The sequence below is a fragment of the Hibiscus syriacus genome, unplaced genomic scaffold (genome assembly GCF_006381635.1).
Source record: "Hibiscus syriacus cultivar Baekdansim isolate YM2019G1 unplaced genomic scaffold, ASM638163v2 tig00016563_pilon, whole genome shotgun sequence".
In the NCBI taxonomy this organism is placed as follows: Eukaryota; Viridiplantae; Streptophyta; class Magnoliopsida; order Malvales; family Malvaceae; genus Hibiscus; species Hibiscus syriacus.
Window position 1 is genome coordinate 647,520 of NW_024062387.1, and position 26,550 is coordinate 674,069.

The 26,550-nt window shown below is 37.3% G+C and overlaps 4 protein-coding genes and 1 pseudogene across 4 annotated transcripts; 2 read left to right on the forward strand and 3 right to left on the reverse strand.

Annotated features, from left to right (window-relative positions):
- Positions 1-520: 520 nt before the first annotated feature.
- Positions 521-1,217, reverse strand: LOC120208425 (annotated as a pseudogene).
- A 1,770-nt stretch (positions 1,218-2,987) lies between these two features.
- LOC120208424 (protein GRAVITROPIC IN THE LIGHT 1-like) lies at positions 2,988-5,585 on the reverse strand. Its single transcript, XM_039207709.1, has 3 exons — positions 5,470-5,585; positions 5,009-5,065; positions 2,988-4,603 (listed from the first exon to the last, which is right to left on the reverse strand). Exon 3 carries the CDS (start codon positions 4,535-4,537, stop codon positions 3,272-3,274), a length of 1,266 nt encoding a protein of 421 aa, XP_039063640.1. The 5' UTR covers positions 4,538-4,603; positions 5,009-5,065; positions 5,470-5,585; the 3' UTR covers positions 2,988-3,271.
- A 12,300-nt stretch (positions 5,586-17,885) lies between these two features.
- Positions 17,886-19,852, forward strand: LOC120208426 (UDP-glucuronate 4-epimerase 3-like). The gene has a single exon (XM_039207710.1). It carries the CDS (start codon positions 18,219-18,221, stop codon positions 19,530-19,532), a length of 1,314 nt encoding a protein of 437 aa, XP_039063641.1. The 5' UTR covers positions 17,886-18,218; the 3' UTR covers positions 19,533-19,852.
- A 2,093-nt stretch (positions 19,853-21,945) lies between these two features.
- On the forward strand, positions 21,946-23,328 carry LOC120208349 (40S ribosomal protein S13-like). Its single transcript, XM_039207647.1, has 5 exons — positions 21,946-22,070; positions 22,173-22,242; positions 22,640-22,778; positions 22,865-23,051; positions 23,210-23,328. Exons 1-5 carry the CDS (start codon positions 22,048-22,050, stop codon positions 23,241-23,243), a joined length of 453 nt encoding a protein of 150 aa, XP_039063578.1. The 5' UTR covers positions 21,946-22,047; the 3' UTR covers positions 23,244-23,328.
- A 188-nt stretch (positions 23,329-23,516) lies between these two features.
- Positions 23,517-25,509, reverse strand: LOC120208351. Its single transcript, XM_039207648.1, has 8 exons — positions 25,391-25,509; positions 25,101-25,277; positions 24,919-25,055; positions 24,661-24,830; positions 24,500-24,580; positions 24,197-24,272; positions 24,020-24,112; positions 23,517-23,897 (listed from the first exon to the last, which is right to left on the reverse strand). Exons 2-8 carry the CDS (start codon positions 25,274-25,276, stop codon positions 23,740-23,742), a joined length of 891 nt encoding a protein of 296 aa, XP_039063579.1. The 5' UTR covers position 25,277; positions 25,391-25,509; the 3' UTR covers positions 23,517-23,739.
- Between the last annotated feature and the right edge of the window lie 1,041 nt (positions 25,510-26,550).

The following is a 26,550-nucleotide window of genomic DNA, read 5'->3' on the forward strand; positions in this document are numbered from 1 at the left end:
TAATTGATTTTAAACGTTTTTTTACTTGATAGATCCACTTGGAATGAAATGCTGATTGTGGGCGTGGTATAATATTACATCAGTAAACATATATTTAGTAAATTAATTATAAATAATTATTTTTATCAAATTAATCATAAAATTATGGTTCTCATAGGATTTCAAACCTATGCGAGTGAGGCATGGAGTTTGCCCACTTAACCACTAAGACTAAGATGTTAATTTTGATCAGATATAACATATAAAACATAACTAAAAATTAAGACAATATTTCCAATAATCCCAAAATATAGTAGAGGAAATTTCCACGATCCCTAGAAATTTCAACATCAGTGCAGCGATCTGACTCTCTGATTGGGGATTTTCTTTGAGGGATGGGACTCAATCTGGAGATTTTCTTTTGGACTAAAATGGACGAAAAGAAGTTGTGATGAAAAAAATAAGTAATTTCCATTTTTTCAAATGATTTAAGCAGTAATTATATACTTATTTGAAAAGAAAAAAACGTAATATTCACACTTCAAATCAATATAACTTTCTATGTATCGATATAATATTAGCTTTATTATGGCTTCTTCTTGGCAGCAGACCTGGCAGCGTATCGGTGAAACAAGGCCAGTGCATTGCTCGTTAGCTGCACAACGTTTATCACTTTGACTTTAATGGTGGCCTTCATTTTACTCATCCTACGCCCCGGAAACTAGTCCACGCAATTGCTAGCATCGGTTAGGGCAGCACTAACCCAAGTCTCAACATTATCTATGTGCCAAAAAGATGTCATAGGAAATCCCGGATTTCGGGTCGCATCGCCGGATCTCTCTGATCGATCGCCTAAGCTGATTTACGCTATCGTCGATTTGTTGCAAGCAGTCTCTCACGGCTGGATACTCTTCGGCCTTTATTGATCCCAGCTCTTTAGCCACCTTCAACATGTACGACCTTGTGTGACGAGCCTTGTATAGGCTTATTGTCAAGGCAACCCGGGCCAGTTGATGCTCGTTCCGAATGCTGGAGTTGGCATAGCGGGCGAGATATTTCATGCACAGGCCCGGATATCGAGTGGTCCGGCATGAGACCTCGATGAAGGTCTTTGCTCCGGGTTGTCTCGAATCTCTCGTTCTCACCGCGGATGACTTAACCGTACCGATGTTGTCGTGAAAGACGAAAAGAAAGAACAAAACCGGGAAGAGGCTGATCTTGGCCATTGGTCAATGCGTGAAGGGTTTGAACTGAGAATTGAAATTAAAGAACGCGTATGGAAGTGTATATATAGAAGACTTGAGAGAACTTGTCGCATGAAAAGCCATTGCTAAGGTTGCAGTTTACGTGAAATTAAGAACAATTAGCTAAGTAACAATGTCGTAGTGAAACAAGTATAGAATAAAATAAGAATCCTATTCCACAAAAATTTAGTACAAAGATCATGTTCTAAGATGTGGGTGTTCTCGATCTTACAATTTTTGCAGCATATTATGGAACAAGAGCACGTGCAGAATGTTCTGGGTCAAGCAATTATAGTTTGCAAGGTGAGGTTTTAATGGTTTAACAAATACTCCTATTAGATAAAATGATAATACACGTTTTAAAAAAATATTAATAATTGACCGATAAACATTAGATACAATGATAAAACACGTTAAAAATAATTAAATTTAAATGTAGGAGATGAAACTATTAAGAATAATAATCATATAATTTATAAATTATAAAATGATATAACATCAAAAGTAACCCTCTAATATTTACTCGAATGATTATTTTAATTCTTATTTTTTCTTTTAAACAGTAAAGTTTATAGAGTTTCAATTTTTGATCAAAATACTCCATATTAAATAAAAATTGTTAATTAATGTGGTACATATCATATCGTTGCCTTGAGTAACGTGATATATATCTTAATTACATGTCATCATTACTTTAAATATCATATTGCATGTCACGCCGTCACTTTGAGTGACATAACACATCTTATATCATCACATTAAGTGACATAGTATATCATATCATCATTTTGAAAGACATAATACAAATCACGTTATCAATTTATGTGATGCAACACATGTTATGTTATTACTTTAAGTGATGTGATATATATCACATCATTATCTTATGTGACATGACTTGCGATATATTATTAATTTAATACATATAAAACATCATGTTAACAACATAAATTAAGTGTTAGTCAACCAATTGTTTTCATTAGGTCATGGTTTTTAGAACCGGACCGATCAACGAACCGATCGTGCTACCGGTTCACTGGTTCAATCGGTCGAACCGGTCACCGGTCGTAAAAACCGGACGACGTCATAATTATTTAAAAAATTAATAAAAATACCAAAAACATTTAATAAAAAAAATTAGGTTGAACCGGTTCACGGTCCGTCCGGTTCGAACGGATCCTTGCGGTTCACTAGAACCGGTTCAACCGGGATAGAATGGACTGGACCAGGCAACGGTTCACGGTTGAATCGGCCGGTCCAGTCCGGTTTTCAAAACACTGCATTCAGTTCGAGACATTTTGATTGAAAATTGAAACATTAGAATTAAAATATTTTTTGAAAAATAAATACTAACATGACTCTTCAAATAAATGTTTAAAGTTAATTTTGAAATTAAGTCTTACGGAATATTAAAAAAAAAGAGAACATATGTATAAATGAGAAAAGGACGGTTTGAGTTAGACTAGTTTCTCGGCGATGTCCTAGGCCGAGAGCACAAGATAAGCTCTTTGGCCAACATGATCCTCGGTTTAAGGGAACCAGCGGGGAAGCCTCAAAGATCATGTGATTCAGCGGTTTCTCCTCAAAATCAAAACCACAAAATCAATCAATGGTGTAGCTTTCTGTAAGTTGAATCTAGAAGACTCCACCATGTTGTATCTTCTCTATTGAGATACTTGTAATGGAAAAATCAAGTACAATAGATATTTAACATGAAAGGGCAACATTGATGATCAAACACTATCTTTGAGACGAACAATAACGTTTCATAACCATAACCTTTTCCTTGCATCAGCTCTTTCAGTAATCTATGGGCACAACAGAAGCATAGAAACAGACGATGCTCAAATCATGGGACTGCCTTGCTGCATGCAAGGAACCCAGAAGAACAGTTGAAGCACACAAAGGAACAGTGAGCTCGATGTGGAGATACAATTACTAGATTGCATAACTATAGCAATTACAAATTGTAAGGAGGAACATCACACTATATTGGTACATATGTGAGTTACTCTTGAAACTAGATAGATTTGCATGGTGCTGGTATTTTACTCTTTAAGCTTCATTCCTGAAAGATAAACTCGGCTCTTGATGACATTGCCGCCAATCGAAAAGCCAGGCATGACCATTAGCCCAACCTTGGGCTTCTCATGGGTTTCATCCATTGTCAAATTCTTCTCTACACTTTCCATATAGATCTCTGAGAACTCACTTCGCCTTTTAACTTGAAAGACTTTCACGTTAGGGTCAAATGAGTAAGCCAGCCTATGCAAAAGCCAAACAGATTTCGCCAATTTCAGAAAGGCTTGGTAAAATGGAGTCCTAGGATGCCCACCTCCCATTACGTAATTACGCTGGTCTAAATTTCCGAAGAATGACGCTTCCATCTTTGGATGGACAACCATCAGGTACTTGCTCTGGGAAAATTTCCCGAACAAGGAATCAGGATTCTGACCCAGCATGTCCAATGGATCCATCTCCCTCAGAGCCAGATATTGGTTGAAGAAGCTCTCTTTATTGAGAGGCAGGTTGTCTAATTTAACAGAGAAATTCTCCTGTTGAAACCCACTGAACATCCTCTGGCAAATGTGGGACTCAATGCATTTCTTGTGAGCTCTCTTGGCATAAACAACGTTGGGCTCGATTGAGTCGGCAGCAGCATCAAGATCCCAGCCAGCAGCTTTCATCATGTTGATTAATGGTTTAGAAAAATCATGAATAGCTTTGAAAGCAGATTCAACAGCTGAAGTGAAGAGCTCAGGGGTCAAATCCACAGGAAAGATTCCATTTAATTCTCCTGAGTTTTCAGATTCCTTCATAGACAAGCCCCTGAGCTTTATATTCTTTTCCAATTTCACTCTCTTCTGGTTTGCATCTTCAATTTGCTGCTGCAACTGTCGAATCTCAGAATCCTTATTCTGAATTTCGGACTGAAATTTCTTAACCATAACCTCATAGGTTTTCAGCAGGCTCTGTTGTTCTTGGATCTCAGCAGCTAAACGAGAATCTTTTGGAGAAACGCACACCGGCTTGGGGTTCTTTTCCTTGTAGAAGTGCTTCAGTTCAGATAGATTCTTCAGCTCAGATATTACAAGTTTATCAGCAGCTTGGATCTTTTCAGGGTCATAGGGTGTGTGCGCAGTTTGTAGCTGAATATAAGCCGACTTGAGGGAGGAGATGTTCGTAAATAATTTAGATATGACAGCTTCCACAGCTTCTGGATTCTGGTTCATGCTCTCTTCCATGGGTTGAGGGTGGACTTTTTGATTGTTGCTATCACGATGACGAGTTTCTTTTTCCCCAGTCGGTAGCATAGTTTTTACCAGCCAAGGGGGTAACTGAAATGGAATCTTTTAGAATAAAGACTGTTACCAGAACACCTGCAAATTCAGATAGTGTTAAATCTTATGCAACTTTTCACGTATATATAATATATGATGCAGGCTCTATTATAACAGCCACGACAAAAATTTGAACGAGTACTCGAATTAAACATGATATACAAATATTGAGCAATCCGTATATTTATAACTTCTGGTTTACCAATAATATAACTTGACTGACATTTCTATGCCCTATGGTAACTCGAAAATTAGAAACAACAAAATGAGCTTCTTTCCTACAATTAACCTATATCTTCGACATAACAGTAACTCAAAAATACTGTTGAAATTGCATGGTGATCACTGATCCGGGCCATTACACAAGCATTTTGGTTGTCGAATGATCTATACGGATACGAACTATTAGTAGCGCATAACAAAAGAGTTAAGACCAGAGCATACCTGAAAAGATCACGAGCCCTCTCCAGGATATATCCAGTAAACATAATCACCTTCAACCTGAAAGCAATAGCAACCAAAAATTAAAATCTTTTTTCCAGAAAATAAAACTCCATCATTCAAGAAGTAAAGGATAAGATTATGAACAATTAATCATACAAAATCAGAGACCCACTGGGAATCGCTCAATGGTACGCTTTGTTTGGGTGAGAAAACGATGTAAAGATCACATTGTTAATAAGCCAACCCTTCAGCTAAACAAGATTCCAGAAACGAAACCGAACTTTAACTTAAAGATAAAACACCCTAAATTGAAGGAGAAAACGCAAGCAATTAAAACTCCAAATCTAGGATTGTGCAGTGAAATAAGACCTCGAGTGACCAAATTCGACCATGTAAACTTTGGGTTCGCGATAAATTAGCTTTTTCGGGAAATAAATTGGCGTGGAAGAAGAGGAAATTACCTGACCGGAGATATAGCCGAACGAGATGGGGAATATTTTCAGACAAAATTATTTAACACAGCGACAGAGAAGCAAAGCTCCGAATAGGGAACCCTTTTACTGAATTTTTCAACTTTTCGGGATCGGCCCACAGTCCACTAGAACAAAACAAACCCTATGATTTGATGAGTGTATTGAATTCAAATTTTGCTTTTATCTTGGAATTTATATATATATATATATATATATATAGGGTTAAGTTAAGGTAATTATAATGTAGTATTTGTTTTAATTTTATCTTAAATTTATAATCTTATATAATATATATATATATATATATATATATATATATATATGATAAGCTTGTGTGTTCATAATTTTAGTTTTTTAGGTTATTAGTGTATACTTAATATGCAATATTTGTCGTAAAAATTTAGATATTTTGAAAGAATCAAATCTCGTATTCCATGGAGAAATCATGAGAATTTTAGTTATTATATCCTATTGGGCTTGTAAGAGCTAAGTTGAATGTTGGACTCACGTGTACAAAAACTGAACCCAACTTATGTGTAATACTTTCATTTTATTGCATTTCTAAAGGAGTCCAAAAATAATAATATTTAATTTATAAATTTCAAATTCAGTTCACGTAAAACTTATTTAAAGATGACGTCTGCCTCAAACTTATTTAATTTTCAGTTTTATTTTTGTTCAACTCAATATTTTTTACGATATTTATATATATATATTTTTATTAAGCTATAATTGGTACTCAAACCCATAATTTAGGGATGGCAAATGGGTACAGTTTCGTGGATTCCGCACCGCACCCGCACCAATTGGGGCGGGGATGGGTATAATTTTAGCAGATAGTGAGCGGGTGTGGATTTAGAAAGTGATATCCGTCGCGGGTAGTGGGCGGATAATGGGTTTGAGACATTACCCGCCCCGCATCCTCCCGCCCCACATCCGCCCGCCTAGCTAAATATTCGCCCGCCCGCCCACTTTCTATTATATATGTAGGTAGTAGTGAATTTAAATTGGAGCGCTCTCAATTGGAGGAAATAAAGAATGATGATTGTAATACTGGAGTATCAGATGTCACAAGTATTGCCTGAAATTTTATAATGTTGTGCCAAAGAACAAAAACATTATGTGTAAAAACCCGAATTTTTACAAAAATAATATTTAATTGAAATTGGAGGTTAATTGTAAAAATTGGAGAAAATTGGGGACTAAATTAAAAGATTTTAAAATTTAGAGTTTGTTTTAGAGTTAAAGAAAATTCAGGGACTAAGCCCTGAATTTACCCAATAAGATTAGGTAAATTTTGGTTATATATGTTATATGTATGGTGGTTTTCTGACCCCAAATTCCCTTTCCCCTACGTCCATTTTCGACCCCGATCCAGACGCCGTCCGAATTCCGATCGTCGTTTTGAAACCACCGTTGTGTTCATCATCGAGCGAGGAACAAACCCTTCAATTTAATTGAAGCGAAACGCTGTCAAACGTCGGGAATTTACAGTCAAAGTCTTGACGTTTTTATTAGCTCTATTACCGGGAAAATCTTAAATTCACCGCTGATCGTTGCTCCATTTACGACACCTCCTGCTCCATCGTGTTCCTTGTGTCGTTTCGAGTCCGCCGGTGTCAACCTTGTCACCGTCGACGGCGGCGCGTGAGGAGGTGGAGCAGTCAAATATTCGACCGAGTTGAAATCGAGCTCTCCGCCGTTCAAAAATTTGAACCGGTCTTTGTAAGTATCTCGAAATCGCTCAAAATAATTTTTAGAAATTTTTCCAGAATTTTTAGACCCCCGGAGGAGGCCTCACGCGCCACACGCGCCGCCGTAGGGAGAGTGGAGGGCTGGAAACCGGTTTGACCGGTTCGAACCGGTTTCGACCGGTATGAACCGGTTTGACCGGTCTGACCCGACCCGACTGACCCGACCCGACCGTTGACCGTTGACTTTCTTTGACCAACACTTAAATTGGCTTTGACCGACTCTTAAACGACTGTAAATCTTTTCCGAGTATAACTATTCTGATAGTTTTCAACGTCCCGAATCCGTTTCCGAAATCTGTTTTGTCAAATTCAAACCCGAAGACCTCCAAATTGATGGTCAAAGTGGTTGACTTTGACTTTGACCAAGAATTTGAATTTTCGAAAAGTCATACTTTATGTTTTTCGACGTCCTGATTCCGATTCCGCAATCCGTTTGGCCAAATTCAGACTCGAAATACCCCAAAATAATAGTCAAACCCGAAAAATGCTTATATACTTAAGAATTTTAGCTATGAACCCATTATCGAGGTGTGTTCCTGTTTACTACATAATGATTTTATATGTTTTGAAATATGGTACATTGAAATCTATGGATTATTATTGTTGGTACACCGATTTATTGTTGATGATTTATGGACTTTGATGACTGGTATATGGATATTGATTTTGGGATGGATTGAACTACAATTATATAGCTTTGATCAAGCTAATAAACGGGCCTAATGTGACTCTTGAGGGCCCCAAGATGTTTCATTAGGTAGGTTTTCCTTTGTTGTGTGCTTAGGGTAAGCTATATAGACTTATTGACTTGGGCTTAAGAATACAAACTTCATAGCCTATCCTTAAGTCGGCTTTCTTTTTGCTATGTGCATAAAGTAAGCTATATGGAAAATAATTTTGTGAACTACCGATGGTGTACCAGAAAAGGGTTTAAACTATAATTTTCAAAAGTTAAACTCTTTTACGAATTTGTGAGATTTACTGGACTATGATTTGTTTAATGTACCTATTGTGATTTTATGGTAATGTTGGGACACACTGAGCCTAGCTCACCTTTCGAAAATGTTTTTCCCCTTTCAGATACTGTTGGTTAGATACCTCGGTTTGAGCACTTGGAGGATCAACATATCTCTTGAAGTACATCTGATTGTAATATTTTAATCTTGCAAGTTGACTTTATTCTGGTGACATGGACCTATTTTAAAGTATTGGATTTTATAATGATGATACTTTTGCTATTACTATTCAGTTTATCGTGGTTTTGATTTTTAAGATATGTTTTAAATTAATTTATTACTGATTGGTTTTATATTTAAGAGTTGAGTTTTAATAGTATAATTTATTATAATTTCATGTCATGAATAATGTGATTTTACATTGATTGGATAACGGTTTTGGAAAATATCTTTGTGATCCACTAGACTTAGTCGAAATGCATAGGCTGGGTCTAGGGGGTTACATTTATTGGTATCAGAGCTTTTGGTTTTTAACCCTCGGACTGTGTATGAGTGCACATTGAAAATACAGTTTTGAAATATTTTACAAAACAAGTTACTAAGGCCATGTCACAAAATTATTAAGATTTTTAACTGTGTTCGAGACTCCAAGTGCTTATCTAACCCTAAGTTTCATCTTCTAGAGTAAACTTGAGATCCATCAAAATTAGTGCTAGACGTGGTCATCAAAATAGCCGTGGACGATGTCGAGTGGCTAGATTTACAGACCCGATCGATGGGATACGAGTAGATCCCCCACCTCCGTTAGGTGATCCTGCTCCTATGACCCCAACGAATCTACCTTCTGCCTCAGGTATTGGCATAACTACATCGATCATAGGAGCGACTAATATTGAGTCATCAGCATAGTCCGGGAAGAGGACTCATATTTTGGCCCCTCAGAGAAGCAATACACTTTTTAGGCCTGCAGCATCCTCACCGTTAGTTGGCAATCGAGACGGTTCCTCGTCGTATTATCATGGACTCCTTTGTGAGCATTGTGGTAAACAGCACACAGGAGAGTGTCGTAAGAAAATGAGTCTTTGCTATCAGTGTGGATCTAGTGGTCATTATAGGAGGGATTGTCCTCAGCTAGCTTCGTTTGAGTAGACCGCTACTCAGACTCCTGTGCGTTCTCAGATTACAGTACAGACCAGAATTAGAGATCGTATTCAAGGAAAGACTCGAGGATCAGCGTCCAAGACAGATAGTAGAGCCTGACCTCAGTAAAATTGAGGGCCAACAGCTTCTGAGGCTAGACAGCCAGCTTTGGTTTATGCCACTAGATGTCGGGATGACAGAGATGAACCTAAGGTTATTGAATGTACATTTACTATTTATTATATCTCATACTTTGCATTACTGGACAATGGCTCCACTCACTCCTATGTATCATGCTCGGTATCTCGAAACCTTCAGATTCCGATTGAGAACACTGAAAATACTATTACAGTTACGAGTCCAGTACGACAAGCGGTATTTGTGAATAAAGTATTTCGGCGTTGTCCTCTTGAGGTTCAGGGAGAAATTTTTTTTTCTCGCTGATATTATGGAGCTTTCTTTAGAGAAGTTCGATCTAATTCTTGGGATGGATTGGTTGACTAAATACAAAGTAAATCTGGATTGCGAGTACAAGAGAGCTACTCTGAAAACTTCTGATGGTCGGACCGTTGTGTTAATTGGTGAACGTCGCGGCTATCTCTCCAATATAGTTTCAGCGATGGAAATTGATCGTATGATCCGGAAGGGATATGAGACTTTCATTGCCTGTATTTTGAACACCAAAGGTGCATTGTCCACGATCGAGGAGATTTGTACAGTTAGCGAGTTTCCGGACGTTTTTCTGGAGGAGTTGCATGGGTTACCTCCTTATAGAGAGGTAGAGTTCGAGATTGAGACTTATCCAGGATCTTCACCTATTTCGATGACACCTTAGCGTATGGCTCCAAAGGAACTTAAGGAGTTGAAGTACCAATTGCAAGAATTATTCGATCGATGATTTATTCGACATAGTACTTCACCATGGGGAGCTCCAGTTCTGTTCGTGAAAAGGAATGATGGGTCGTTGAGATTATGTATTGACTATCGGAAATTGAACAAGATGACGGTCAAGAATAAAAACCCACTACCAGGATTGATAACTTATTTGATCAATTGCGAGGAGCTACTGTTTTCTCTAAGATTGATCTTCGTTCGGGGTATTATCAATTGAATGTTAAAGGATCTGATGTTGCAAAGATGGCCATTCGCACTAGATATGGTCATTATGAATTCTTAGTGATGCCTTTTGGTTTGACGAACTCCTGCAGCTTTCATGGATTTGATGAATCGGGTGTTCCGACCATATTTGGATCAATTTGTGGTGGTCTTCATTGACGATATTCTGATCTATTCTCGTACTGAGGCAGAGCATGACGAGCATTTGAAGATCGTTCTGCGGACTTTGAGAGAGCATCGTTTATATGCCAAACTAAGTAAGTGTGAGTTTTGGCTTCAAGAAGTGTCGTTTCTGGGGCATATTATTTCTACGCGAGGTGTTCAGGTCGATCCCAGTAAGATAGAGGCTATTATGAATTGGAATCGACCTAAGAACGTATATGAGATCTGCAGTTTCTTGGGCTTGGCTGGTTATTATCGACGTTTTGTTGAGGGCTTCTTGATCATTGCTTCTCATTTGCCAAAGTTGTTAAGGAAGAATGTGCCGTTTGACTAGGGCGAGGCACAACAGGAGAGCTTTGAGGAATTAAAGGCGGTTTTGACTCAAGCACCGGTGTTGATTCAACCAGAGTCCGTGAAGGATTTTACAGTGTATAGTGATGCGTCACATTCAGGACTTGGTTGTGTTTTAATGCAGGAAAGTAAGGTGGTGGCTTATGCATCCCGTCAGCTGCGACCGCATGAGTGTAACTATCCTACTCACGATTTGGAGTTGGCAGCAGTAATTTTTGCCTTGAAGATTTGGAGACACTATCTTTATGGAGAGAAGTGTTATATTTTCACGGATCATAAGAGCTTAAAGTATCTTCTGATCTAGAATGAGCTTAATTTGAGACAGCGTCGTTGGTTAGAGCTTTTAAAGGATTATGATTGCGTGATTGATTATCACCCTGGTAAAGCTAACATTGTAGCAGATGCTTTGAGTCGAAAGACGGTATCGGAGTTGAGGTCTTTAATGGCCAAGATGAATTTATATGACGATGGCATTTTGTTAGCAGAATTGCAAGTTAAGTCGACCTTGGTTGATGAGATCAAGGCTAAGCAGCCCCTTGATAGCTCCTTGCTTTCCATCTTTGAGCAAGTAGAGCAGGGGACAAACTCAGATTACGCAATTGATCAGGATGAAGTTTTATGCTTTAAAGGTCGATATTGTGTGCCTGATGATGCTGAGTTGAGGCAGACTATCCTTACTGAGGCTCATAGTAGTCCATATGCTATGCACCCCGGAGGAGATAAGATGTACCGGAATTTGAGAGAGAGGTATCATTGGATTGGGATGAAGAAAGACATATCTGATTTTGTGGCTAGGTGTTTGACTTGTTAGCAAGTTAAGGCAGAACATCAACATCCATCAGGTTTGTTACAGCCTATCAAGATTCCTGAGTGGAAATGGGAGCGTATTACTATGGATTTTGTTACTGGCTTACCTATGACTCATTCGAAAAAAGATTCAGTTTGGGTGATTGTAGACAGACTTACAAAGTCAGCTCACTTCATTCATGTGCGGGTAAATTATACTTTGGACAAGTTAGCGCGGTTGTATATTTCAGAGATTGTCAGGTTGCATGGTGTTCCGTTGTCTATTATTTCTGATCGAGATCCGAGATTTACTTCGAGATTTTGGAAGGCGCTACATATGGCTTTGGGAACACGATTGGATTTTAGTACATCCTTTCATCCACAAACTGATGGTCAATCTGAGAGAGTGATTCAGATTCTGGAGGATATGTTGCGGGGTTGCGTAATTGATTTTCATGGTAGTTGGGAGAACTTTTTACCGTTGGCTGAATTTGCTTACAATAATAATTATCAGACCAGCATTCGTATGGCACCTTACGAAGCACTCTATGGGCGTAAATGTCGCACTCCGATCTGTTGGACTGAGTTGCGTGATAGGAAAACTTTGGGACCTGAGTTAGTGCGAGAGACGGAGGACACAGTCAGATTGATACGTGACCGTTTGAAAGAGGCATTTGATAGGCTGAAGTCTTATGCAGATCAGAGAAGGAAAGATATACAATTTGAGATTGGTGATCAGGTCTTCTTAAAAGTTTCACCGTAGAAGAAAGTATTGAAATTCGGGCGTATTGAGTCCAAGATTTATTGGACCATTTCGTATCTTGAAGAGGGTAGGACCTGTTGCATATCAGCTTGAGTTGCCTTCTGAGCTCAGTCGTATTCATGATGTCTTTCATGTATCAATGTTGAGGCGATATCGTCCAGATCCAGATCACATCATTCAAGTTGATGAGGTGGAGCTGAGACCTGATTTGTCATATGAGGAAGAGCCCATTCATATCTTAGAAAGAGATGAGAGAGTTCTTCGAAATAGGCGCATTCCAATGGTCAAAGTTCAATGGAGTAATCGAGGCCCCTCAGAAGCTACTTGGAAGATATTGGAGTCAATGGAGGCTCAGTTTCCTCAACTATTCTCATAAGGTAAATTTCGAGGATGAAATTTCTTGTAGAGGGGGAGAATTGTAACAACCCGAATTTTTACAAAAATAATATTTAATTGAAATTGGAGGTTAATTGTAAAAATTGGCGAAAATTGGGGACTAAATTGAAAGATTTTAAAATTTGGAGCTTGTTTTAGAGTTAAAGAAAATTCAGAGACTAAGCCCTGAATTTACCCAATAAAATTAGGTAAATTTTGGTTATATATGTTATATGCGTGGGTGGTTTTCTGACCCCAAATTCCCTTTCCCCTATGTCCATTTCCGACCCCGATCCAGACGCCGTTCGAATTCTGATCGTCGTTTTAAAACCACCGTTGTGTTCATCATCGAGCGAGGAACAAACCCTTCAATTTAATTGAAGCGAAACGCTGCCAAACGTCGGGAATTTACAATCAAAGTCTTGACGTTTACGACACCTCCGATCGTTGCTCTATTACCAGGAAAATCTTAAATTCACCGCCGATCGTTGCTCCGTTTACGACACCTCCTGCACCATCGTGTTCCTTGTGTAGTTTCGAGTCCACCGGTGTCAACCTTGTTCGCCGTCGACGGTGGCGCGTGAGGAGGTAGAGTAGTCAAAGATTCGACCGAGTTGAAATCGAGGTCTCCGCCGTTCAAAAATTTGAACCGATCTTTGTAAGTATCTCGAAATCGCTCAAAATAATTTTTAGAAATTTTTCCGGAATTTTTAGACCCCCGGAGGAGGCCTCACGCGCCACACGCGCCGCCGCAGGGAGAGTGGAGGACTGGAAACCGGTTTGACCGGTTTTCAACCGGTTCTGACCGATTTCGATCGGTTCGAACCGATTTGACCGATATGAATCGGTTTGACCGGTCTGACCCTACTCGACTGACCCGACCCGACCCGACGTTGACCGTTGACTTCCTTTGACCAAAACTTAAATTGGCTTTGACCGACCCTTAAACGACCGTAAATATTTTCCGAGTACACCTATTCTAATAGTTTTCGACGTCCCGAAGTCCGTTTTGTCAAATTCGAACCCGAAGGCCTCCAAATTGACGGTCAAAGTGGTTGACTTTGACTTTGACCAATAATATGAATTTTCGAAAAGTCATACTTTATGTTTTTCGACGTCCTGATTCCGATTCCACAATCCGTTTGACCAAATTCAGACTCAAAATACCCCAAAATGATAGTCAAACCCGAAAAATGCTTATATACTTAAGAATTTTAGCTTTGAACAATTAAGTAAGATTTGTGGCTGATTAATTATTATTGTTTGAAGGTAAAAGAGACTCTCCGGATCATTTGATAGCTCGACCCAGCTCTTCTAGATCAGTTAAACCACGCATACCAGTATTCACCCGTTCGAAAACTGTAGCAGAGCGTGGTGAAACCAGCAATCAGTAGATCTACTATTTGAACCCTTTATCGAGGTGTGTTCCTATTTACTACATAATGATTTTATATGTTTTGAAATATGGTACATTGAAATTTATGGATTATTATTGTTGGTACACCGATTTATTGTTGAAGATTTATGAACTTTGATAACTGGTATATGGATATTGATTTTGGGATGGATTGAACTACAATTATATAGCTCTGATCAAGCTAATAAACGGGCCTAATGTGACTCTTGAGGGTCCCAAGATGTTTCATTAGGTTGGCTTTCCTTTACTGTGTGCTTAGGGTAAGCTATATGGACTTATTGACTTGGGCTTAAGGATACAAACTTCATAGCCTATCCTTAAATCGGCTTTCTTTTTGCTATGTGCATAAAGTAAGCTATATGGAAAATAATTTTGGGAACTACCGATGGTGTACCAGAAAAGGGTTTAAACTATAATTTTCAAAAGTTAAACTCTTTTACGAATTTGTGAGATTTACTGGACTATGATTTGTTTAATGTACCTATTGTGATTTTATGGTAATGTTGGGACACACTGAGCCTAGCTCACCTTTCAAAAATGTTTTTCCCCTTTCAGATATTGTTGGTTAGATAACTCGGTTTGAGCACTTGGAGGATCAACATATCTCTTGAAGTACATCTGATTGTAATATTTTAATCTTGCAAGTTGACTTTATTCTGGTGACATGGACCTATTTTAAAGTATTGGATTTTATAATGATGATACTTTTGCTATTACTATTCAGTTTATCGTGGTTTTGATTTTTAAGATATATTTTAAATTAATTTATTACTGATTGGTTTTATATTTAAGAGTTGAGTTTTAATAGTATAATTTATTATAATTTCATGTCATGAATAATGTGATTTTACATTGATTGGATAACGGTTTTGGAAAATGTCTTTGTGATCTACTAGATTTAGTCGAAACGCATAGGCCGGGTCTAGGGGGTTACATTATGTGTTTGTCATTTATGTTTTTAAACTTTAATTATGTCTTTTATTATGGTGTTTTATGTACTTTAAGATCTATATTAACACTTAACTCAGATAATCTTTGGATTATTTTATTATGTTTCTTAATGGATATGTTTTTTATGTTTGTTGCTTATATATAACTTAAGTTTGATTTCATACGGGTCTAGACGGGTACGTCACTAGTGGGTAGTGGGTGTGGGGATGGATTTAAGAATGTACCCACGTGGGCGGATGTGGATTTGAAAATTTGCACCTATCATGGGTGGTGGGCGGGTGGTAGATTGAAAAATATTAGGTGAGTATGGGGATGGGGGAGGGGTATCCGCACCCGTCCCGCCCGTTTGCCATCCCTACCATGATTCCTAAAAACAACAACGATTCATTTACCCACTGAAATAAATTGATTCGTGATTCTATATAATTTATCATTAGTCTAAATTGATTATAAAAATAATATTTATTAAAAAAATTAATTAATCAATAATATACATACTTTACAAACATATCTACTAACCCTTGAATCTAAGGCTTCTCTATGGGGTTTGTTGGAAAAACATTGTCGAACTAATCCACATCAAGCCATATAAATCTCGTCTTCTAACCCAATCACCAGCATTACTTTATACATTTATACTTTGCCAAGCTTATCAAATAACTTTGGTTTAATGTAAATATAACGTTTTCAACTTTATATTTTTAGGTGTACGGATTATTATCACCGTTAAATTTGTTCGTTTATTGATACGTGTCAGATATATAAAATTTCGTAAAAAAATTAAATAATTTTTTTTTTGAAATTTTGATAAAGCATGACACGTGTCACGTAATGGTCGAGTTTAACGGTGGACACTTAAAAGCCAACGCCGAAAACACTAGGAAGCTATCTTTAACAAAAAATTCTTTAGGCACCTAAAGTTAAATTTGGGTATAGTTCGGTAATTACTTTTGCATTAATCTAATAACTTTTTTATTGTTTTATTAATGAATTTGTTGTTATTCCTTAAGATCTCGAGTTCGAACACAAGTTACACATATAAACGTTTATCGTCAAATAGTCACGAGTCTTTACGTATATATTGCCTACTCCAGATTTTTTTTAAAAAACTTTCTACTCATCTCCTATACATTTGAAACCTTCATACATCACTCTCAACAACTACATACTAATCCTTACCAACCCCAACCATCAAATATTGTATCAACAAAAATAAAATCCAAGTAATAAATAGTTTTAAGGTCAGTTCTCTGTTGTTTCTAAAATCAAAATTTGATACTAAAACAATAAATAATAAGGTTGGTTGTCGACATTATTTAGGTAACAAATACTTAATCTTTATTTTATATAAAAAAACAAATATTGATGATAAATGAAGATATATTTTTTCTCATTATTATCAATTTAGTCTTTATCAAAGTCTTATAAGTCACCGTATAAGCACGAATTAAATTATTTTAGTGGTTAAATGAATAATTGTTATCTTTAGAATTTTTATATTCGAGCATATCATATGTTAGATGCATTTTAACCTTTATTATCAAATAGATTGAAGGTCTTTCAAATAGATATTACTCGCTATAATCGTCCTTAGATTAATGAGGGGAAAAAAGTCAGTACCATATGAAGAAGACATGCATGAACATGAAGTAAGAGGTTGAGAACTTTCAATTCTTTGATTATGTATTCGAACCAATTGATTAATACATTTTTTCTCATTCTTTATTTTGATTCTGTTCTGCAATGCCTATTCAGTTCATTGAATCTCTGGAGCAGCGATGGTTTAGATCGGAGCCGACTACGACAGCGTATCTGTAACAGGAAGGGAACGTATCCGGCAGGGATCATATAGCCTTGTTGATCATGGGATATACGAAATTTCCATAAATGATTCAAAACATTCACTTTTCTTTACAAGTTCCTGCTTATATTAACTATCCAGGCATGGAACTTGTTGCCAATTTGCCAGCTCTAAAGTACAAAACAAAACTTAAAGATGTTTCCTTTCCACCAAATCCTCACATGGCGTCTGTGGTTCAACAATGTCCATAAATCTGGGAAAGAAAACACTTAATCGAAAGTTAAAGAACAATCTGGGGCTTATTTATTTACCAAGCCATGAAAGAAATTGCCACCGTTTTTTCAAGAACGAGGATGAAGATGATGATGATGGGTGAATGGCAGTATTGTCTAAGGACTTTGTTGGTCAGAGTCTGGTGTATAATGAACCTTGAAGCTCACGCTTGTTTAATTTTGATGAGCTTGCAGACGAAGTAAAGCAAGGCTTTGATTGAAATAAGCTTAGTGTGATTTTTCCTTCAAAAGTTAACAATGTGGGTTGCAGCCTACAATCCCACATGATGATGATGCTACCTAGGCTTAAAATGGATTAAAATCTAAGATTTCTTGGAAAGTTTGGTTGCCTTTTGCCTTCATTGCAAACTTGGACATGAATCAACATCATAATGCTGGGAAAAAAACATATTTTCAGTTGTTAATTGCATTGATTTGATTTTAAATTGTTGTCTGCCTCTGTTTTTCTTATTAACAGAAGAAGATGAACAAGAAAATGCTTAACCTCCCTTTTTTTAACCAAGTTTGTTTAATTAAATTTAATAAAGTTGTTGTTTTTAATTAAAAAACCATCTCTTGACCTCTCTTTATTTTTAGACCAATGGAAGAGAAACTAATGAAACCCAAACCAACCAACCAACAAACAAATCCTTCCTTTCAAAGATTCCCCATTTTCATCACAAAATAAAATAGAGCTTGCACAGGAGAAGTCCACCACCACTACCACCAAAATCCACCTCTGAAAAAGAAAAAAAAATTCCCTTTCCGCCACAATCTCCGCCGCCGTCACCGAAGAAGCGTTACCATTTCTCCAAATCCCGATAGAGTGTAAAAAAAAGAAAAGATATACAGATTCATCGTCTTTTTTGCCTTCTCTCCGAATAAACTCAGAAATGTCGAAGCAAATATCTCATCTTGACAACATTCCATCAACGTCGGGGAAATTCAAGATGGAAAAATCACCCTTCGTTCACAACAGACTGAGGTGGCATTCCTCTCTTGCAAAGCTTACATTTTGGTCATTTATCTTCTTGGGCATGATCTTGATCTTCTTCTTTCGATCTCCTTCATCGAACCCCCTCCCGCAAGATCCCTCTCGACGCTCCCTCCGTACGTACAACTGGGGCGGACCCGCTTGGGAGAAAAGGGTCCGTTCCTCGGCGCGTGTCCGTTCCCGCAATGGCATAACCGTTTTGGTCACCGGAGCTTCCGGTTTCGTCGGCACCCACGTGTCGACTGCTTTGAAAAAGCGTGGCGATGGCGTTCTTGGACTCGATAATTTCAATGAATATTACGACCCTTCACTCAAAAGAGCTCGGCAAGCTCTTCTGGAACGAAGTGGGGTTTTCATTGTGGAAGGAGACATTAACGATTCGGCTCTTTTAAGGAAGCTTTTCGAGGTCGTTGCGTTTACTCACGTTATGCATTTGGCTGCTCAAGCTGGGGTCAGGTATGCAATGGAAAACCCTAGCTCTTATGTGCATAGTAATATAGCTGGTCTTGTTAGTTTACTAGAAGTTTGTAAATCAGCCAATCCACAGCCTGCAATCGTGTGGGCGTCTTCGAGTTCTGTTTACGGTCTTAATACCAAAGTTCCATTTTCTGAGAGAGACAGAACTGATCAACCTGCTAGTTTATATGCTGCTACTAAGAAAGCTGGTGAAGAGATTGCACATACTTATAATCATATATACGGACTTTCTTTAACTGGTTTGAGGTTCTTCACGGTTTATGGTCCGTGGGGAAGGCCCGACATGGCGTATTTCTTTTTCACTAGAGATATTTTGAAGGGGAAATCGATACTGATATTCGAGGCAGCTAATCATGGTACGGTGGCTAGGGATTTTACCTACATTGATGATATTGTGAAAGGGTGTTTAGCAGCGTTGGATACTGCCGAGAAGAGTACCGGTAGCGGAGGGAAGAAGAAGGGTCCGGCTCAATTGAGGGTGTATAATTTGGGGAATACTTTGCCCGTGCCGGTTTCAGATCTTGTTAGTATCTTGGAAAGGCTTTTGAAAGTTAGTGCTAAGAGGAATATTATGAAGTTGCCACGAAATGGGGATGTTCAGTTCACTCATGCCAATATTAGCTTGGCTCGGAGGGAGCTTGGGTATAATCCCACAACTGATTTGCAGACTGGTTTGAAGAAATTTGTTAGGTGGTATCTCGGCTACTATTCCGGTGGGGAGAAGGCTGCTGGTTAATTCATTCTTTGAATTGCGGTAGGATCCTCCAAATTCGTGTTCATTAGCATTGTTTTTAACATTTCTCTGTTCAGTAGGCGATTGTCGTTGTTTCATACATCTTTAATGATGCCATATAAGGAAGGGTATTGTGTCCTCCTTGGAAGAAGTTTTGTGATAATTGGACATTGTTTGATGGCCAGGCACACGTTGTATTGTATCAAAAGAACACTGGTATAGTTTTGGCATTTAGAATTCATGAACTGATAGAAGTTAGAACATAAGCTGATCGTTGGACGTGTATCGTTGGTATGCAATTCGAATAAAATAGATCTGGATAATATGATCCTTCTTTCCTTTGGTCGTGTTTGAAAATTTTCTTTTACTGGTATGCAAATCCTTATTGCTTTTTTGTAAAATTAATGCGCTGATGTTGATATCATAACCTTGCTATGCTCTTTTGCTTTCTAGATAAGGTATTGTTCTTTACTTTGACGCCTACAAAAGCCAATGGTCCAACTTCTGTTACTTTCATTTGTTTCAGTAATGTTAGATCTTTGATTATTGCACATCTTCATTCAATAGCATAGAGGTATTGGCGTATTGCCCCTTTCTTCATTTGAGCTTTGATATGGGTTCTGAAACATGTATCATTGAGTTATTTCGGAATTGATAACTATTTATTGTTTGAACAAATTGTGTCTCTCGGCTGTTAAACTTCGGGAACGTTAATCCTGTTGTTGCCGGCATGGTCCATGGTCGAAGAATCATTTAGATTAACAAATAGTGGGACGGTAGGCGATCCTTGATGATTTTGATTACATCATGGTCTGGTCCATATACAACTGAAAGATCCTTGTCTTTAGATGCATCTGCTTAAAGTCAGCCTTTTGCATTTTCATGGGAAGTGGTTCCTTTACAAGTCTTCTGTTGTTCCTTTAAAGTGATTCCACTGGAACTGATGGGTTCTTTCATTGAACAATGTACTTGAAGGGAGATAGTTTAGAGAATTTCACAGTGTTTCATGAAGTGTTGGATCAGATCAAATATGGTCTCATCTGATAAACTAAAACTTGTTTCTATGCATTTGCCACTGGAAAGTGAAGCTACGGTTTTCAAAAGCCTGTGCTTTTACGTGTTCTCCCATTGTCGAAGACGAGGCGCTACACATTTGAAGAAGTTGCAAGCCTCAAGGCTCGTTTCCTTGATCCTTTAAAATGAGCAAACTATATCCACCCAAATGTAAAGGTTTTTTTTTTTTTAACTACACGGATGATCACTTATGTTTGTGTTTTGCTCATTTTTTGTCAATGATTTCGAAAAACACAATATATGATCACTTTTGTTTTTATTTAATTAAGATATGATCACTTTCGTTTTTATTTAATTAAAATGTGGTTATCACGGGTTAACTAATGTGAACAACTAACAACTAACATAATGTGTGACGTGATAGTTGGTATAATCACACGTTTGATTCTCGTTATTTACATATTTTCTCAATTTAGTCTTACTTTTAAATAAATTTTAACATAAAATATATTTTTAAATTAAATTAATAATAAACTATATTTAATAAGTTAATTTATTTTTTAAGATAATATATATAAAATGGTATGAATTTAAGTATTTATACACAAATATATATACCATGTTGTCTACTTTAGATCAAGTAATGGTTTTGGCGTGATATGTGACATCATTCGATTGGATGATTGAATTTATTTTAATTTATTTAAAATAAGACTAAATTGAGAGAATATGTAAATAACATGGATCAAATGTCTGATTATATCAAAATATTTAACTGTTGTTAATGACAATTAACTTGGATTACCACATCTTAATTAAATAAAAACAAAAGTGATGATATCTTATGTTTTTTAAAATCAGTAACCAAAAGTGAACAAAACACGAACAAAAGTAATTATCCGTGTTATTAACCCTTTTTTTTAAAAGAAATTAAAGTATAAAGGTTAAATATAAGGGATTAATTTTTCAAAATGGTCAAATAAGGGCTAATGTTTTTGAGTCTTCTTAAAAAAAATCTAATCTTTCGCTCAATCAAATAGACCTGAACTAACATTTTTAAATTGTTCAAATGAAGGTTTAATGCTTTAAGATATGCTCATATAATCACTATTCCATTAAGTTTAATGATACGATCATATTGGTTTGGCATAACAAATTTGTTAAGCTTTTTTTTTCAGATTGGAACATCTAAGAATAAAAAATTGGAGTAAATTTTAAGAATTGAGGGTCATAGTCATCTTTTTCGATTTTTGTTGATTTGTTAAGCTTTCCGTTTTTCTTTCTTTTGCTCTATATTAACCCGTTTATTTCACTAAGAACTTGCTCGGCTCATTTTGCAATTGAATCTTTCTTGTTCTATATATGTAATAGCTTAATGGGGCCGAGGAAGGAACTCAAATCCTGGCCCAAGCCTCAATTTTGAGTCTAGGGTTTATTTGCTCATTGGAATTACTAAGTAGCTAGCAAGACAGATTAGAGTAGCAGCAGAGCTTGAGGGAGCACCATGGGCCGTATGCACAGCCGAGGGTTTGTATTTTCTTCCACATTTGTTTTCTTTTACACTAAACGACCCTATGATTATCTATGCCGATTTGCCTCATCTTCTGTTTTGTGTTTCCATCTCTGCAGCAAGGGTATTTCTGCATCTGCTCTGCCATACAAGAGGACTCCACCTAGTTGGTTGAAGATCTCAAGATGTGTGTCACCCTTTTAATTATAAAATGAATGATTGAATCGTTTTTACCTTCCTTTAAAACGAAATTCGGCTTTTTTTCTTTCCTAAATGATTATTGAGCAGTGAAGTTAACTCTTTTTAGTGCCTTATGTGGATTGGATCCTTGAAGAACCGCTTGCTTTAACAGATACAATGCATTTACTTATGTCTCAATATTTTGTTTCTCAAATTTCTGAAATGACGAATCCACATAGTCATTGCTTCTTGCTCATTAGAAGATATTATTTTGGTTTCTGTGTACCACAAATTCCCCCCATTCTAGCTGGAAATTTATTGTTGGAATTACTGGAGTAATGGTTAACTCAAATCTTCCTCGTGTAATGTGCATTTGAAAAACCCTACTCTTGATTTCATCATTTAGGTTGAGGATAACATTTGCAAGTTTGCAAAGAAGGGTTTGACCCCATCTCAGATCGGTGTCATTCTCCGAGATTCTCATGGAATTGCTCAGGTGAAGAGTGTTACAGGCAGCAAGATTTTGCGGATACTGAAAGCGCATGGTATGTCTTTATATGGTGTTTTCTGTTACTGCATCTTCCTTCAGATCGGAACATCAACATTCAACTTGTCCATTTGTCTCTGTCAGGTCTTGCTCCTGAAATACCCGAGGATTTGTACCACCTGATTAAGAAAGCCGTTGCCATCAGAAAGCATCTTGAGAGGAACCGGAAAGACAAGGATTCCAAGTTTAGGTTGATCTTGGTCGAGACCAGGATCCACCGCCTCGCCCGTTATTACAAGAAGACAAAGAAGTTACCTCCTGTGTGGAAATAGTGAGTACTTGTTCCCTGCTTCATCAGTAATGATCAGAGGCTTTCTTTCTCAAGTAACACCAGATAGAAGTGTCAATTTTTGTGGTTATTGCCTGCACTCTCTACTCTTTTGTCTAAAGATTGGTTTTAATTTGTATACTTTCTTTTCCTCTATCCAGCGAGTCAACCACTGCCAGCACCCTTGTGGCCTAGAAAATTCACTTTTTGAACGATCAGTTTGTTCTTCTAACGCCGTTCGCCGGGGTAGGCCAGCAGGAACTTTTTGGTTTACATCCTATCATTGCCGTTAAAGAACTAGCTCACCTATGGTTTGAAATTGAGATTCTTGCGTTTTAAATTTATGTTTAGTAGATTTGAAGAATTCATATTTCTTTATATATACATATATATTAGAGGCTTTTGCTTTGATTTTTCTTACCAGACAGTCGACGACGACACGACAAGGCAGAATCTAATCAACTATTATCAATATCTTATTGAAGATCAATCCACGAAACTTTTACACAACCAAGAAAGAGCTCAGGATTGCAAGTATTAACGCAAAACAACTCAATAATGAGAAGTTTCTAATGTTTATGTACTCGGCTATTTACCATAAATTCCCAAACAAAAACATATCTAGCAGGATAAAGATGGTTCAACTTAACAGAGACTAAATCGGTGAATCTGGTTTATGGTCACATCTGGTTCATTCAATATTAATCCTAACAACCTTCTTCGTTCTACCTCCAGAAGTGGTTCTTGCAGTGTTTGCTCCTTGATTTCCACTGTTTTCGCCCTGCTCTCTATATGGATGTCTCCAACTGTCCTTCACTGCCAATCCCATCTGTTCATGACTTCCAGGTCCTACATTCACATTGGATATTCAAAAAGAAGATGAAAGAAATGATGTCAAATGGCATGATAATGAAGGTTGCTAAATCCATTAAAACGAACCTTCTGTATAAAAGGTTAAAAGAAATGTGTACCAGCATTAGCAGGCTTGCTAAAGCCATCACTCCACCCAGTAAAATGACCATCACTTTTACCTTTCCAAGCCTTTTCGAATTCCGCAAGTTCATCTAATGAAATCCCAATACGAAAATATCAGTTCCATTCAAGCACAATGTCCATCAATAATCACAACAAGCAACCAAGGAACAAACCTCCATTCATGTTGTGTAATGCCTGTGTTGTGTCCACCTTACCATCTGCATTCAGCTTCCTTGTAACAGAATGGCCCTGCACAAATAGAGATAATATCGAATCAACAATGCGGCAATTAAATAGATAACTGTGAATCAACTTGGTTTGGAATCGGACCACATTCAGTTCATTCAACGGATTGTGGAGGATATGTCCTTTTAGAACACACCAAAGTTGCAGTAATTTCGTTAAATATTAGACATATATAACTGCAATCTTTAAGCCCGGACTTGTTCCCCCAAAAACCAATGGAATAAAGTTACCTTATCATGAATTCCTCTGGAAATCTTATGTGTTGCTTGACCCGTTGTTGTATCTGCTTCTTTTCTCTCCTCCATCACCACCTGAAACAACCAACACCGATATCGAATACAATAAGCATTCGAATCATATTCGAGCACTCATCGAAAAAAAAGTTACTTACTCCATCGCAGCCCTTCTTCCTGCTTTTCGTAGAAGTGTAATAAGTTCCATCTACACCTCCATACGTAACTCTTGAAGTCTGGAAACTAAAACTACGAGCCTGTTGATTCGAGCCTTTCACCCTGTGGCTGTCATGCTCATTTCTATGAGTAACACTCTGAATCTTCCCATCTGATAAATATATAACACCAATCATTGTAACTCACAAAAAATACAGATATTAAACACATGCACTGATCAAATTTTAAAACCGATTTACCGTCATCGCTATCGTCTGGGTGCTGGATAGACGGTTCCTTTCCCGACCCGACATGCTTCGTGATGCCTTCAGCCGTTTCATCGTCTTCCTCATCGGAGTTGAGTTCTTCTATATGTATTCCATTTCCTCCAAGGCTCTTGAGTGGTGCTTCACGAGATGGAGTACTTGGACCGAAGATGCCAGGTTCGAACATGCTATCGAAGGGACGAGTGAAGAAGGGATCATCAAAAGGATCTCTGCCTCCAAAGAGGCTAGACATCATAGTGCCACGGGATCCAAAGCTACCGAGCCTCTGGATAACATCAAATGGGTCGCCCGCATCGAAGAGGTCCCTTTTGCCTTCTCTTCCCCTCTGCATTCTGAAGGAAACAAACATGGCAAGTTTTAAAAGATGGGAATCGGAATTCAACTCGAGGAAATTGCATATAATTGATTAAAAGAAAACAGAGACAATAGCAAATGTAGAATCAACCTGAAATAACCCACTTCTCTATGCGGAATCAATAGACGATTAGCAGGTGAAATGAAGCAGCAGGATGTTTGGTGGTCAAAATTGCTCGGGGGAATTAAAAAGAATGTTTGAGAAGGAGACAGGTGACGTAATCCCAATTTTAGCTAAAGCTAGAATGTTCCGGTTTTATTTAGGACCACCGCCCTCACCAAACTATTGGATTTCATTTCTTTTCCCATCTATTTTCGGAATTCAATGGAAAAATTATTATTTAAATTTGTTTCATCGTGTTGTTTATGGCAGAATTTCCCGATAACGTATGCTAATTTTTTAATTACCCAAATAATGTACACAGGGAATTATTTTTAGAATAGGTCATTTTTTTATAGTAAACCGTAAAGACATCATGTAGTCATCGCAAGTTGATGAAGACGTCAGGATTTTTACGCTTCTTTGAGCCAAAATCGACAACAGTGAAGACACGGTGTATTCCCTACGTATGAAGTCCCGGGGATTACTATACATCTTCAAGCCTACACCTGCATCACTGTCGCCTGTGCAGTCTTCATGCATGCAATCCATGAAGCTTGAGGTCCGTGCAACACAGCTGCCTGCAGCATGCCAGTGATGCATACAAAGTTGGCACTTGAATGAGAATTATTTGCTTGGTTTTGTTGGATTGGTGAGGTTGTAATATTATATATTGGGGTGGGGATAGTTTGTTTACTTACCCGTGAAGACATAAAAAAATTTTGTGTAGTTGAAAGAGAAGAAAAAAATAAACCAATGAAAACAAACAAGTGTGATATCAAACACGTTTATTTACTTGGTCATTATCGTTGTTTTGTGATCGATATATTAGTTCTAAATATAGGGTTGTAAATATATATTTTTTAAAAAATTCTTTTATTATTACGTCTTAATTTATATTTTTTATTCAAATTAATTTTAGTTAATTTTTTTTATAGATTTGTTGAAGTATGATAGCACAAAATAATCTTTTGAGATTAGATGATCGACATATTTCTTCTTTTTTGGGAGCGTTGGTATTAATATTTAATAATATATTTTTTAGAATGAGTTATTAAAAACGAAAATTATTTTTATGATTAATTCAATGGATTAAAAAACTGCAGGAAGACGAGCATGAACACCTTCGATTACGAATCAATGTTTGCGAA

Excerpts from the sequence above, each read along its gene's own strand:
- LOC120208424 (XM_039207709.1), bottom strand. The coding sequence starts at position 4,537 with ATGCTACCGACTGGGGAAAAAGAAACTCGTCATCGTGATAGCAACAAT.
- LOC120208426 (XM_039207710.1), top strand. The coding sequence starts at position 18,219 with ATGTCGAAGCAAATATCTCATCTTGACAACATTCCATCAACGTCGGGG.
- LOC120208349 (XM_039207647.1), top strand. The coding sequence starts at position 22,048 with ATGGGCCGTATGCACAGCCGAGG. Across the intron at positions 22,243-22,639 it reads GGTTGAAGATCTCAAGATGT|GTTGAGGATAACATTTGCAA; the intron begins GTGTCACCCTTT and ends TTCATCATTTAG. Across the intron at positions 23,052-23,209 it reads TTACCTCCTGTGTGGAAATA|CGAGTCAACCACTGCCAGCA; the intron begins GTGAGTACTTGT and ends TCCTCTATCCAG.
- LOC120208351 (XM_039207648.1), bottom strand. The coding sequence starts at position 25,276 with ATGCAGAGGGGAAGAGAAGGCAAAAGGGACCTCTTCGATGCGGGCGAC. Across the intron at positions 25,056-25,100 it reads TTCGATAGCATGTTCGAACC|GAGCCTTGGAGGAAATGGAA; the intron begins TGGCATCTTCGG and ends AGCACCACTCAA. Across the intron at positions 24,273-24,499 it reads CCAGAGGAATTCATGATAAG|GGCCATTCTGTTACAAGGAA; the intron begins GTAACTTTATTC and ends CTATTTGTGCAG.